Source organism: Triturus cristatus, chromosome 8 (genome assembly GCF_964204655.1).
Source record: "Triturus cristatus chromosome 8, aTriCri1.1, whole genome shotgun sequence".
NCBI classification, from domain to species: Eukaryota; Metazoa; Chordata; class Amphibia; order Caudata; family Salamandridae; genus Triturus; species Triturus cristatus.
Genome location: NC_140591.1, coordinates 1,529,096,506 through 1,529,110,621, shown reverse-complemented (window position 1 = coordinate 1,529,110,621; position 14,116 = coordinate 1,529,096,506). Strand labels below are relative to the sequence as shown.

Below are 14,116 nucleotides of genomic sequence, written 5' to 3'. Positions count from 1 at the left end.
ACAATGCCTCCATAAGAAAGCATAGAACCTTAACCTACCGCTGATGAAAGGGAAAAATATTGATGGTTAGAAAGACCTGCCCAGGTTAGCTTTAATGTTGATCCCAGGCTGTGACACACCTGTAATGGTAATGTAATTAACATCATTGAAACATTTCCTGAGGTATTTAATAAAAACATTGGAACCATCAAAATGTTTGAGCATTTAGTCAGACTGACAAAATGCTATACCGGTGGTTTACAAAGTTAGCCCTGTACCACTGAGTGTCAAACATGATGTTAAAGAACTGTTAGATAACTTGGATTTGGAAGCTGTGATTGCAACAACTGATTCATGGGAATGGGTTAGTCCCATTGTGATTGTACACAAAAGGCGGGAGACATTTGCTTATCTGCTGATTTCTGCACACTTAACAAAAATATAATTAGAGATTATCATGCACTGCCCAAGAGCCAAGATTTGCTAGCCAATATCAGTACTGCAAAGTATTTCCCACTCCTGGATCTGAGGGCTGCCTACCATCAAATACCACTTGCTGAGGAGTCGCAAAAGTTAACCACTTTTACAACACCTTTACCTTTTGGGGCATATACAGTTTTGGGTCTACCTTTTAGCCTAGCATCTGCAGCAAGTGTATTTCAAAAGTTGATGGACACCATATTAGCAAGCATCTCGGGAGTACAAGCATACCAAAATGACGTATTGATATTTGCAGACACACTTCAATAACACAGCAGTATATTAGAGAAACGTTTGGTCATTTTTAAAGAAGTTGGTATAACCTTAACATGTGAGAAATGCCAATTTCTAGCAAAAGAATTGGACTACTTAGGTCACTGTATCCGATTGAGAGATATCAAACCACGTTATCACTTATCCAGTCATTAAGAGATGTGACACCTCCCAAAGATACCCTCAAATCTTTTCTAGGAAAGAGTGAATACTATTCTAGGTTCATCTAAGGCCATGCTCTTGTGGTACAGCATTTAAGGAATCTATATCAAAGGTGTGAAATGTATATGGGATGAGTCTGTTAATAAGGCATTTGAAAAAGTCAAACAATTGATAGTTTTGGCTCCAGCTCTGTTGCTTTTTTCTCCTGGTCAAAAGTGTTTACTCACTGTAAATACCAGTCAATTAGGTTCAGTGTTATCAAAATTGGTTATTAACAGAGAACAAACTGTACCATTTGCATTACATTGTTTAAAAACAAGCAGAATTGTATTACAGCACAACTGAACTCAAACCAATTAGCATGCTCATGGACTGTAGAAAAATTGTAAACATTTATATGGAGTACACATTTTAAAAATGTGCTAGATCACAAACCACTAATTCTTATGCTAAATGGAAATATTTCTTGGAAGGCATCTTTCAGGTTAGTCAGACTGTTGTCACACCTACAGGAATTAAATTTTTACAAAGAAACAAATTCGAAGAGGAAAAAACATCAGAGCTGATTGCCTTTAGCGAATGGCTTTGGATAGTCAAGAAAATGAGGCAGCTGAGGATGAGGTGGAATGTGTGGTGTCTCTGTTGGAAGATGGTTTAGACTCCACTTGTTTAATTTCTTTACAAGACTGGTTGAAAGCAAATAGGATGATATTTTAGTTTCAGCCATGGAATATGTTAAGAAGGGATGGCCTTGAGAAAGGTTTGTTACCTTCACCCTTCAAACCTTTTCCAGAAGTACACAGTGAACTGTCAATTTCAAAAGGAGTTTTAATGCAAAACAATGTTTGTATTCCACCTACCTGAATTTGTAGCATTTTAACCAAAACAGCTCATGAAGGACATCTTGGGTTGAGTGGAACTGGCAAATATCTCCAGCAATATTTTTGATGGCCATCACTGGAAACTTAAGTTTCCAGTTGGGCAGCCAACTGTGGGACTTGTTTGATGTCAGATAAACATTGGAAAACTTGCCAGTGTAAGGTTGGGTTAGATTTTAAGGGGCCATTTGAATCACTCATCAGTGACATGAGGTATTTATTAGTCTTATTTATTAGTCTTAAATGACTACTTTTCCAAATGGATATATTTTGAATCCGCATCTGCCCCCACCACTACTGATGTGATTACATTTCTTCAGAAAGTCTTTGACATTGAAGGTCCTCTAAATGAACTAGGACCCGATAATGGTATACCTTTTTACCTCACTGCAGATTAAACATTTCATAAAATCCTTTCACATTAAACACCTTAAAGTGGCATTATATTCTCTGACAGCAAATGGAGTAGTCGAGAGGATGAACACATTTTTGTAAGAAGGTATCCAATCTGCTTTAGCCATTGGAGCACCAGTGCAGGAGGTTCTAAATAAATGTATGGACATATTGGACCACCCCAGTTTCACCTTTTTCTTTGCTATGAAAAAGAGAACTAAGATCAAGTGTGTGCCCTGATTGGATAAACGGATTAAATGCAAAAAGTGATGAATGCTATCGCAAAATTGTCAAAGATGTAGCTAAGTGAACGAAATGTTAACAAGCTATTCTCAAATCACATTTTGGCAAGAAATATTGAGTAAGAGACCAGAGCTTTCTCCCTGGAGATTGGGTCCTAGGTAGATGCCCTATCAAAGTCAAAAAGAGAGTCTGTCTACATAGAAACTGTACAAGTAATTAAACTCTTGAAGAGCTCCGTTTAATTCTCAGAAAAGGATGTTTAGTTAAGTTGTCCCTTTAACAAGCAAAAAAAATCATCAGTCATAAAGGAAGTCAGAAAGATCAATTATCTCTAGATCATTTATGGGTCTCAATAAATGATGATGTGATTAACAAGAAGTCAGGGACAACTTTCTCCCACACATTACTAGTTGAAGTTAGTCATAATGAAAATAAATTCTTGTGTTCCTGAGCATACGTCTTCTTGTACTACCTTGAATATGTCTGATTCTGCGGAATTGGGAGAAGATCAAAATACCAACATTCATAATACCAAGAGTTTTCCAGAGCTACAGTCAGAACCTGGGCATGACATTAGACCCTTACGGAATGCTCCCATACCAACAAGGGTCAAAGACCTTTATGTGCACTGATTTTATTTAGACAAATAACATTTATGGTAACATTAAATTGTAATGATTTTACTTAAATTTTGCCATGGGAAGAGATGATTTAGTGTAACTATTTTAGCTTTAGTCTTTTTTCGGTGTCTGTAGATTGCTCTGTAATTGCTTTAATACTTACCATTGGTAAACATGTTTACTTTCATTGTGTGTTCCAGCTCCACCCACTGTGGATTCCAACAAACATTTGAGTCAGTCACAGTTGGAAGCGACAGAAGGTGGACTATTGGATATGGGCTTCTCCTTTCTACAATTAAATCTACCCTTTTAAGTAACTTAGTGTCTTGGATTCCCTTCACAACACCCACAAAGTCAGAAAAATTCACCCTTCGCAAAAACAACCAATTAGCACATTTCGCACCACTTTTCCCAAGGTGAAATTATGACCAGTATTTTTGGGGGCGAGTTTTATATAGCGCAAACTAGACTTCAGGATGTCAGGTATCAGAGCGCTTTAAATGAGCACCAGTTACGTTACAGACGGACACATTCATTATTGTTAGGCACAGGGAGATTAAGTGATTTGCCCATAATCATAGGATGTTGAGCGTTGTTGCCGAGACTTGAACCGGGTTCCCCAACTTTGTGGTCAACCACTCTAGCTGTAAGGCTATGTATTTCCTGCCCCAAGATGTCCCACTCAATATGGACGGGACTACAAATAATGAGGAACTTTTATTTAGAACCTTACACAGAGCTGGCATCAGACCTGATGTACAGCACAGAAGCACTATAGGCAGTGTTCAGTAGCCAGCTATTGCCCATCTTTATACGTTATGCCCTGGGTACATAGTATGGTAGAGGATAACGCCAATAAATGTTAAGCAAAGGTAACTAAATTATGGAAAACTGAAGCAAAAGAAAAAGCAATCGACATAAAGGAAGACCAGCAACCTGAAGTAGAACACTGACTCTCCAGATGGCGACAGTGCTGAAGCTACAATGAACTGTGAAATTTCACCTTTGTCAGCAAGCCAAGATGAAATGGCAAAGAAAGCCCTTTCTCGGACACTTCCTCTTAAAAGAGTCACTGCTCTTAAAGTTGGGATGTCATGTAAAAGACCCTAAAGGTGAGTACTATGCTTAATTTTTTTATGTCTTTTGCTCTTGGCATATTATACCGTTTACATTTGTTGGTTGCATACAGTGTTGGCAGCTGGTGATCTTCCATAGTAGTAGGGTGGAATACTGGGCTCGAACTCCTGCAAGCCTCTTTTAGGGTGTTCCTCTCTGGTTGCCCCTCCCTCGACCCTTGATAAAGAAAAGAGCTGTTATTCAAATTCTTCCATAATGTGCTAATGGCAGACTGGAGAAAACACAGGGCCCGATTCACAGAATTAACTTAAGACAAAATCCTACACTCACTACTTTTGGTATTCACAGAATGCACTTACTACTTTTGGTATTCACAGAATGCACTTACTACTTATGGTATTCACAGAATGGATTTACGACTACTAACTTTATTTCCGGCCCGGAGGCGGAGCTTCCGGGCCGGAGGCGGAGCTTCCGACCCAGAGGTGGGGATTACGGCCAGTGGCAGAGATTTAGCCATGGCCAAAATCTCCACCTCTGGGTCGGAATCTCCGCCTCTGGCCCGGAAGCCCCACCTCCGGGCTGGAAGCTCCGCCTCCGGGCCAGAAGCTCTGCCTCCGGGCCGGAATTTCCGGCCCGAGTGCGGATGTAAAGTTAGTAGTCGTAAATCCATTCTGTGAATACCAAAAGTAGTAAGTGCATTCTGTGAATACTAAAAGCAGTAAGTGCATTCTGTGAATACCAAAATGGTAGTAAGTTTAGGATTTTGTCTTGTTGGTTCTGTGAATCGGGCCCACAATGTTCCAACCTATACCATGCAGCTCTTTAATGATAGGTCACTGTGCTGTACTAGAATTGTAACCTATGAACTGCAAGTAGCAAAAGGATCTCTTTGACCAAAACAGCAATCCACTGAGCTATCCATATAAAATAAATTTCTTTAATCTGCATGGGACACATTATTTGCATCATGATGTACTGTCCTTTAAGAGGTGTGACTTCAGCAATTTCCTAAACTTAAGCAGGATTGGGGCAATCCTAATAGATAGGGGGATGTTGTTTCAGATCCTAAGAGTCATCCCTTCAGCAAATCGGCTCAAGAATCCCAACAAAACACACTCTTATGGGTCAAACTTAGTTGAACAAAACTTAAAGGATGGAGGGAGTGGCATCACACTGTGACTCCCAATGAAATCGCAGGGCTGACTTTTTATCCCACCGTATAACTATCAACAGCCTCCTATGACCTACTAATGGGCTAGGAATACAACATGGATAGAAAACCAAAAAAGGTCAACAGGGCTCTTTCAGCCCTGTTTCCTTTGTGCTCTTGATGCAACCTTCAGGAACTATCAGATCTTGAGCAGTAAGGGCATAGCTGATGGCAACCAAGGTTATCAGCAGATTTTTGGTCCAAAAAGTCCATTGTCCTTGAGCTGCTAAGTAACAAAGCTCAGAATCGCGTGCTCCAAGGTTCTTTGCAGGGACGAGTAACTGAAGCTTACCAAGTGTTACCCTTCCCCTGCCATTACAATGAATCAGTTCACTTAATAAAGAATGTATTTCTCTAATTGTTGTATGTTATACTCAGTATGATAAAAAAAATATATTTGCAAAGAAATAAAGAAGTTGTGGCATCATGACCATCTTTGAGCGCACCACTCCAATTCCAGAAAGAAAATCTATCCCCTCAATGTCTCAAAGGATTAGGAAATGTTATCAGAGACAGTGTATTTGCCTTTATGGTAATAAATATAGGCCAACCACAAACTCCATACAAACTGTAGAAGGGTGTGGCAGCAGACTGCAAACACATGTCAACACTCTGTTGTGTTTGTCTATGCAATCCTACTCCCCTTGGTATTGACCTTAGGACCATCAATGGGATGCTACTAGATAAAACTGTATCATGCACCACTTGAAGGCTGAAGAATGAGGATGGAACATGCACGCTCTAATGTACACTGCAAGAAAAGCCCAGCACTTCCAAAGCCAAAAGAACTGACTTTAATGTCCTACCGCATGCAATCAGCATTTGTACATGCCAGTGTTTGCATACTTTAGAATGCTAAAGCCCTGGCAAAGCCAACAGTTTTAACTTTCCTACAGTACATGCACAGACCACCAACATTACAGGCATGTACCGAGGACATACGCTCAGGAAACATGTAGTCCAACATGCAGGCACAACTCAAACTAATACACAGGCACACAGAAACAGCATGTATACATGCACCACATAGGTAGCGCATACAGATGCCCAGGCACATATATAAGGACCCAAAGGACTCTGAATGAAATGCATAATTCCATTATTTTATATTCTGTATTTCATGAACCAAATTCAATTTCAGCCTGATCTTCCTCACTTTGTTTGATGCTGTTCTCGTGGAAAGGCTTCGCAAACTTGCAACGCGAAGAGAAACTATGTCTCATAGAAATAATTCCCATTCGCATACTAGGACTGTTTGCAACAATTTTGTTACTTTGGGAACATGTGCGTGAGAAACTGACCTTTTGAACTCAATCAGGTGCTTGTGCAAAAAGACCATTGTTTGGAAGTTATACATACTAGATAGTCTGACAGCTTACGTGATGATCACCAACGTTTTGCTATAATATGTGTCTTCTTCATGCTGCATGACAATCACCCTTTACGAACTGACCAATGGACTGAGTGGTTGGACCAGATGAGGTGACCCAGGAGGTGTCACCCTGAAACCTGAGGTTCGACTGAATTTCATCTGGAGATCTGGTCTAGCTGTGACAATACTGTATTTGTATAGCTTAGTTTTGAGAATTATATATATGAATCTAATTACTAGTTTGTAGGTCAGTTACCCAATTCCTGGTCCTCATTGGTTAACTGGATTGGGTTCCTGAAATGATGTAGGTGGCAGCAGGTAGATTACAAAGTAGGACACTTCATTAAGTAGTATCAATTAACACTCCAGCTTCAGCAGTTGCTGTCATCAGGATCAGCTCCAGGCTCACAGTAACTGTGTAACTTCAAGCCTACACATTCTATCACCCAGGACAACCAATATGCAGTCCGAACATTCTAATTGATCATTCTAATGGGCTAACACTGATTTACAATGCACATCAGTGTTAGCCATAGGATACTACACATCTTCCCCCTTTGCCAACAACAAGAACAAAAACAAAAGAATTATACATATTCTTTCAAATAAGACGGTCTCTTATACACCCTGGAAGACTTTTTCACTCCAGTGTTGTCACCAACCAAATCTTCATCACCATGAATATTTACAATATGCTTAGCATCACCATTTCGTTGAACAATTTTTACTACACAACAAAGATTCCAGATAAGGCGATCTTCCGTTTTAACAGCATTTCCAAAAAGTTTGATAACCCTCACAGGAGATTTTGAACCAAAACCACAGACAGTACCACAAGGGTTCTTAATCTTGACTAGATCACCAACCTGAACTTCTATTTTCTTGGTAGCTTTACATGTGACAAATAAAAAATTTCTCCTAGAGGGTAATTTGTGTTCTTTCACTTTTTTTTAACTCCTCTTTTTGACCGATAGACAAATTGTCATTGTTTAAGTCATTTACCCAGGAGGGACATACCAAAGTATTAGCCTTTCTTTTTTTTAATATTTCAAGTGGGGAGAAACCTTTGCTTGAATGAGGAGTTATCCTATCATTTTTCACTTTATCAAATATTTCACATTTCCAACAAAGATTGTTTGAAACAGCACGCTGGATGGTTTCTTTCAACACTCTATTGAATCTTTCGACCATACCATTGGTCTCGGGATGACATTAGGATGATTTCTTATGTCTAATGCGTCTTTCCTTCAAACATTCCTCCATTTCACAGGAGACTAACTGTACCCCTTTGTTTGTCAATAAAGAATTTGGATAACCCTCTCTCTCAAACACTTGATCAAAAAACATTATAACATCATGAGACTCAACAGAATTTGTAATGGCAACTTCTGGCCTCCTGGGAAACATGTCCAAGAGCACTAATACATAATTGTCAACACTTCCAAGGCGGATGGGGCCCAAAATGTCGAAGGATACCTCTTTCCAGGGTTCTTTTGGAATGTCTCTTATTATCATGGGTTGGACTCTACATTTGAAGGTTTTATCTGCATTGCAACACTCACCACACTCACGTATCACACGCTTGATCTGAATGTCCATTCCTGGCCACCAATACATAAGTCTTAATCTTCCTTTGGTTTTTGAGATGCCTGGATGGCTCTCATGGGCTAAGGAAACCAATCCTTCCCTCAGGGAGAGGGGAGGAATACGTCTAGTTCCTCTAAACACAAATCCACCCTGAGTAGATAATTCATCTTTAATTCTCCAAAACGGTTGTAAAGCTTTATCATTCTTGCCCATGTAGGAAAAGGTATCTCTTATTTTCCTTAATACCGTTTGAAGTACAAGATCTTTGTTTACTTCTGTCAACCACTTATCTTCTTCAATGATTACCTCTCTAATCTCACACAATCCAAGTTCTCATCTTCATCAGAAGTAATTTCACCTGAATCAGTTGAGTTGACCAAACGAGAACAATCAGCCACCCAATTCCTAGAACCTGGGACACACTCCACTTCAAAGTGAAATTCTTGTAGGCCAATAACCCTGATACTTGCAGAGATAGCATCCAAGCCTTTACTTTCAAAGATCTCTTTGAGAGGCTTATGATTAAGGGTGCGCGTAGTTCGCGAAGTAGCACTTCGCGAAGCTACGCAAAGTGAAGTTCGCACTACGCGAGCTACGCGTAGCACTTCGCGAACTGCGTAGTTACATGTTCGCACTGTGCAAGATGTTGTTTTCAATGATTGCACGACAAGCAACCGGCACTGTGCAATCATTGAAAATGGCATCTTGCACAGTGCGAGCTGTAGTTTTCTGCTGCTCGAGTAGATTTTTACTCGAGCGGCAGCTTTCTCAACGCGAACTGGTAGTTTCTCATCGCGAACGGTTGCGAGCATACGCGACCCCTCGCAATGAGAAACCTGACCTCCTCGCGTTGGGAATCTCGCCGGGAGGTTTATTTTCCATGCTCGCGATCGCCAACTTGATGTTGCTGATCGCGAACAAGGAAAAAGTCTCGCCGGGATGTCATTTTGCTTGCTCGCGGTCGCCAACTTGACGTTGAGGACTGCGAGCAAGCAAAAAATGACCGCAGCACTACGCAACACTACGCTACGCGTGTTCGCACTGTGCTACGTGCAGTTCGCGTAATGCGAAGTAGCGCGAACTTCGCAAACTACGCAAGCGTAGCGTAGTGCTTCGCCCAGGCTTACTTATGATCAGTTTTCAAAGTAAACTTGAATCCCCATAGAATTTTTCAAAGTTTCTGTATATCCCAGGAAACAGCCAGGGCCTCTTTCTCTATGACTGAATAGTTCAGTTCTGCACCTCTAAGGCCCCCTGAAATGAACAGAATAGTCCTTTCAGCACCATTATGTCTTTGTAACAGGACAGCTCCAATACCATTTGAACTGGCTTCAGAAATCACTATAGATTCATGCCCTGGCTCAAAACTCTGAAGACTGGAAGCCTTTCTAAGCATATCCTTAATCATGCAAAATTCCAACTCACACTCATCACTCCAAACAAAAGAAATGCCCTTTTAAAGAAGAGCCCTCAAATGTTTTTTCTTCTCTGCAAAACTGGTAATAAATTTGTTATAAGACTCTGTCATTCCCAAAAATTTAACAACTTCTTTCGAAGACGGGCTAACAAGATTGTTTATGGTCTCAACCAGATCACTTTTTGGTTCAATACTGTTTGGAGTTATTTTATGACCAAGATAATCTATTTCCGTTAAATTGAATTTGCATTTACTGGCTTTCAATGTAACACCATTATCTTTGAATCTCTGCAACACTTCAAGTACTCTGTGATTGTGAACAGTGACATCTTCACCATAAATGAGTATATCATCTTGATATATTTTAATACCTGATACACCTTCTAACATTTTTTACATTACATGCTGGAAAACAGCAGCGGCAGATATCAATCCAAACGGCATACATACATACGTAAATGTGCCGAAAGGAGTAACAAATGCCGTTAGATCTTGAGACTCATGGGGATGTCTAACTTTGTGGTATGCCGAGGTGAGATCCACAGTTGTAAAATACTTAGCCCCTTTTAGCAAGACCAGCATTCCATTAATGTTCGGAAGGAGATAGTAATCCACACTGACATTCCTCTTAGCTCGCGCAGATCCACACAAAGGCGCACTTCACCATTAGCCTTGCTCACCATAACTACTTGGGACAACCATTGGGTAGCTTCCACTTCTTCTATGATGCACTTTCTCTCTAGTTTCTCCAACTCTGCTTTCATCTTTTCCCTGACAATTATTGGCACATTTCTAACCTTGCTAACAACCGGTTTGGCTTCTTCTTTAATTTTCATTTTGTTTATATATTTCTCAATGCAACCGAGATGTTTGCCAAAAACATCAGGAAACTCTTCCTCAAAATTAGGATTGTTGAAATCTACACTATTCACTTGGAAGTTTTGCCTTAACTTGACTGAGGTACTCTCATTGGGGTCTAGGTACACACCTAAATCTTTTTGGTGAATCTAACTAATGAGAGAGTCACCCCTTACGGAAACATACATTTTTCCTGCGGTAAACCTGTTTTTTAAATGAATTGACCCATTAAAATACCCCACAAGTTTAATGGGTTGTCCACCATATCCTTTGGGAGAAATGAAATGATGTAGGAGGCAGCAGGTAGATTACAAAGTATGATACTGTATTCAGTAGTATCAATTAACCCTCCAGCCTCAGCAGTTGCTGTCATCAGGATCAGCTCTAGGCTCACAGTAACTGTCTAACTTCGAGCCTACACATTCTATCACACAGGACAACCAATATGCAGTCCCAACATTCTAATGGAACATTCTAATGGGCTAACACTGATTTACAATGCACATCAGTGTTTGCCATAGGATACTACAGTCCCCTATATTCAAACCCTTTCAGCACAATTCAAGATCCATCGGAAGACCAAGTAAATGAACCCAAAGTTTAGTGCCAGGAGATTAAGGGCTAAAATAGTAAATGGGCTAAGTGACGCTACAACACATGCACAAAAATACAAGTTCTTACCTCTTTTTGCATTTCTTTTGGAAAGAAGAAGATGGGAAGAGCAGAAAGCCCCACCACACTGCCGGCCACAAGAAAGCCCATCCACCAGGCACCCACCCATCGAGGATCCTTTGGAGTGAGAACAATGTCAGCTACCAAGAAAATGAAACAATACATTTATTTAATTCATATATTGTACAGGAGAGGCTGCAAAACCTACCAATTATGGTTACTTTTCTATCCAGCCCACTGCACCGACTACAAGGACAATGTTGTTAACAATATGAACATGAGAAAAAGTTTAGAAAAGGGATATATATGTACAATAGCATTTTCGATTGGGAGAAAACGGTGTCTGCTCTGAGCGCACAAGGAAGAGAGACCCAGGAGACTGGACCAGCACCTGAGAACCTCCTTCAGAATTTTGCAAAAGGTCATCCTGAAAATCTAGTACCGAGCAGGCCCTCCTGACCACAGATTGCGCATGCTTAACCCTGTAAGGGTGGGTTTCAGAAATTGGCTGATACCTACCTGTACTACTTCCTCTGGGAGTGTGTTGGCCATTGGCTTACACTGGGGAGGTACTTAAAGGCCCCTCTGGTGCTCAGCACCAGAGAAAGTCCCTTTGTTTTTTTTTATCAGGCTGCTGGAAAAGAGCTTCCCAAGCAGTCTCGTTCTTTTTTTTTACTACGATGACGATCAGCATGCAGGGTGCACGGCTTTATTGCAGCACTGGCTTTATTGCAGTAAACGTGAAATTAAAACGATCCGATGGTCTCGTATTTCTTTCACTGAATCGGGAGCTATCTCAGCCCTTCCAACACTGATTCTAAAGGGCGAGGGATATTTGGAAAGGGAAGAATAATCTCCCCTTTCCAAATGTACCTCTGCCCAGTGGATCCCTACCGTTGGAATGCCACAAGAGTAAGATCCCCTAGCAGGGATTCACCCAAAGGGGATGAGGGAACAGCTCATTGGGCAAACGCTTGTGCTCCCCCTGGAAATTTATTTATAATGCAGTCATTCTGTACCCCTGGGGGAAGCAGATGGAGGCAATTGCCCTTGCCCTCCCCTCTGGGGGGCAGAAAGCGCACTAGGCACCAGGGATTTATTTTAATATAATAATACAGGGGTGGGGCTGCCCTGAATGGGCATGACCATGAACGTACTCCTAATAAAAAGGGAAACAGTGTGCTGAGGTCACCAAATTTTCCTTTTTCTAAGCATCTATGGCAGTGTAAGTTGAAGGGATGAGAACGTATTCTACCTAAAAAGGATTCTCATTAAATAATAATAGAGCTTGAGGCATGATGGCAGGAAGGGGCATGCTAGGGAGACACTCACAGCCGACTAGTCGGCGATGTGAGAAAGCGAGGGCTGTCGCAGCTGAGGGGGCTGACACAGAGCCACTGCAGGGCTGCAGCGAGGCTGCTTTGACCACACAGGATTGAATGAGGGGGAGAGGTAGAAAAGGCTGCAATGTGCTTCTCATTCCCGTGCTCACCTGGTTTGGCCGCCCTGTCCCCCCGCCCTTTGTTCCACCCGGTTCTGCCACAGCCACATGGTATTCTGATTGATGGTAGAGCGGCTGAGACAGCTCAAACAGCCTGCGCTATACTGCACGGTTTTACTAAAAGACTTAGTTAAGGCCAAAGATCCAGCTTGCAGTGCCCGACCCTGGGGGGCCACAACGATTGGCCATAGATATTGAAGGTGGAGACGGAGATATACTCCACAGCCGCATTTGCCCTTAGCACATGAGCAACCTGAGTGTGTGAATAAGAAGCCCTGCAAGATCCTGTAATACCAGCTGGCAACCTCAGGGGTGACAATGATGAGACAGATGAGGTGAGAAGCTGTGCCTGGTCTTTGGGCCTGGTTTTGGGGCTGCAGGTGCACAGAACTGATGAACAAGTAACTAAGGTGCAAGAAGGGCACAGGGAGAGACACTTTCAGCAGCCACAATAGCAGCTAGGGAGAGGCGGGGGCAGGTGGCTTTGCCCCCCACATTCTGGTAGAGCTCCAAAAGCCCTGAAACTGCAGATGCAGCACGTTTAGGTTTAGGTCTGTGATTTGTGGTGTCCACTACCTCATCTCTAATCCTGTACCAGCAGACTCAAGGTCAAAGGAAAGCAAGATACAATAATTGCTGAGAGACACTTGACATGTATTTCTTTGGCCCTTGGAAAGAGCCTCATCTTGCCTACAACCCCATGCAGTGAGCTCGTGCCCCCCTTGATCTTTTTGGGGCTGAGCTGGAATATAGGGGATGTAAGGCGGCGCTGGTGGCTGGAATCAAATTGAAAGAGTGCTGGAAACATTTGTCCTCTACCATGCCTTAGTCACAGTAGGAAAGTTGTGCAGTTTCGCCAGGGTTTTGTCATTGGTCCCAATAAGGTTTCAGTGTGGTTCTTGCCTCATTGGAGACTGCCTGTTGAGAGGGCCTAAGCTACAGGTCCCTTGATATGCATGGGCAGCTGGCATCAGGTCAGTGTGGCTTGCTCCTCTGGGGGTGATTGCAACCCCCCGTGTGCACACTGCTCCATCCTATCCTTGGCTTCATCAGGGAGAACTCTTCAGATTGACCTGCGTGACACTGTTGCGCATAACTCACCTTAGGGTGGTGTTGTCTATTTCAATGTAAATTCTTTGTATTATGATGCGTTCAGGAGGAATTCGGGGACAGGTCATCATATTAATAAGGGGGCGGCAGGAGGGAAGACAAAGTCTGACAGGAAAGATACATCCACCGCCACTGACGATTTAGTAGGTGAGACTTTGATACTACCAGTGCCTTCTTCTGTCTCAGTCCACCTCAATATCTCTCTTTATCCCTCCTCCACTGAGAGGTGAATGAGGCATCGTCCCTCCTGGTACTCCTGGTACACACTGTACAACACTGAC

General features: G+C 42.0%; 1 protein-coding gene across 1 annotated transcript in view; it reads right to left on the bottom strand.

Annotated features, from left to right (window-relative positions):
- LOC146806068 (solute carrier organic anion transporter family member 2B1-like) overlaps positions 1-14,116 on the bottom strand; it is a 420,860-nt gene that overhangs the window by 218,923 nt on the left and 187,821 nt on the right. Inside the window, exon 7 of the mRNA XM_085623370.1 lies at positions 11,234-11,364. Coding sequence (XP_085479496.1) covers positions 11,234-11,364 — 131 coding nt within the window. The remainder of the gene's footprint in view (positions 1-11,233; positions 11,365-14,116) is intronic.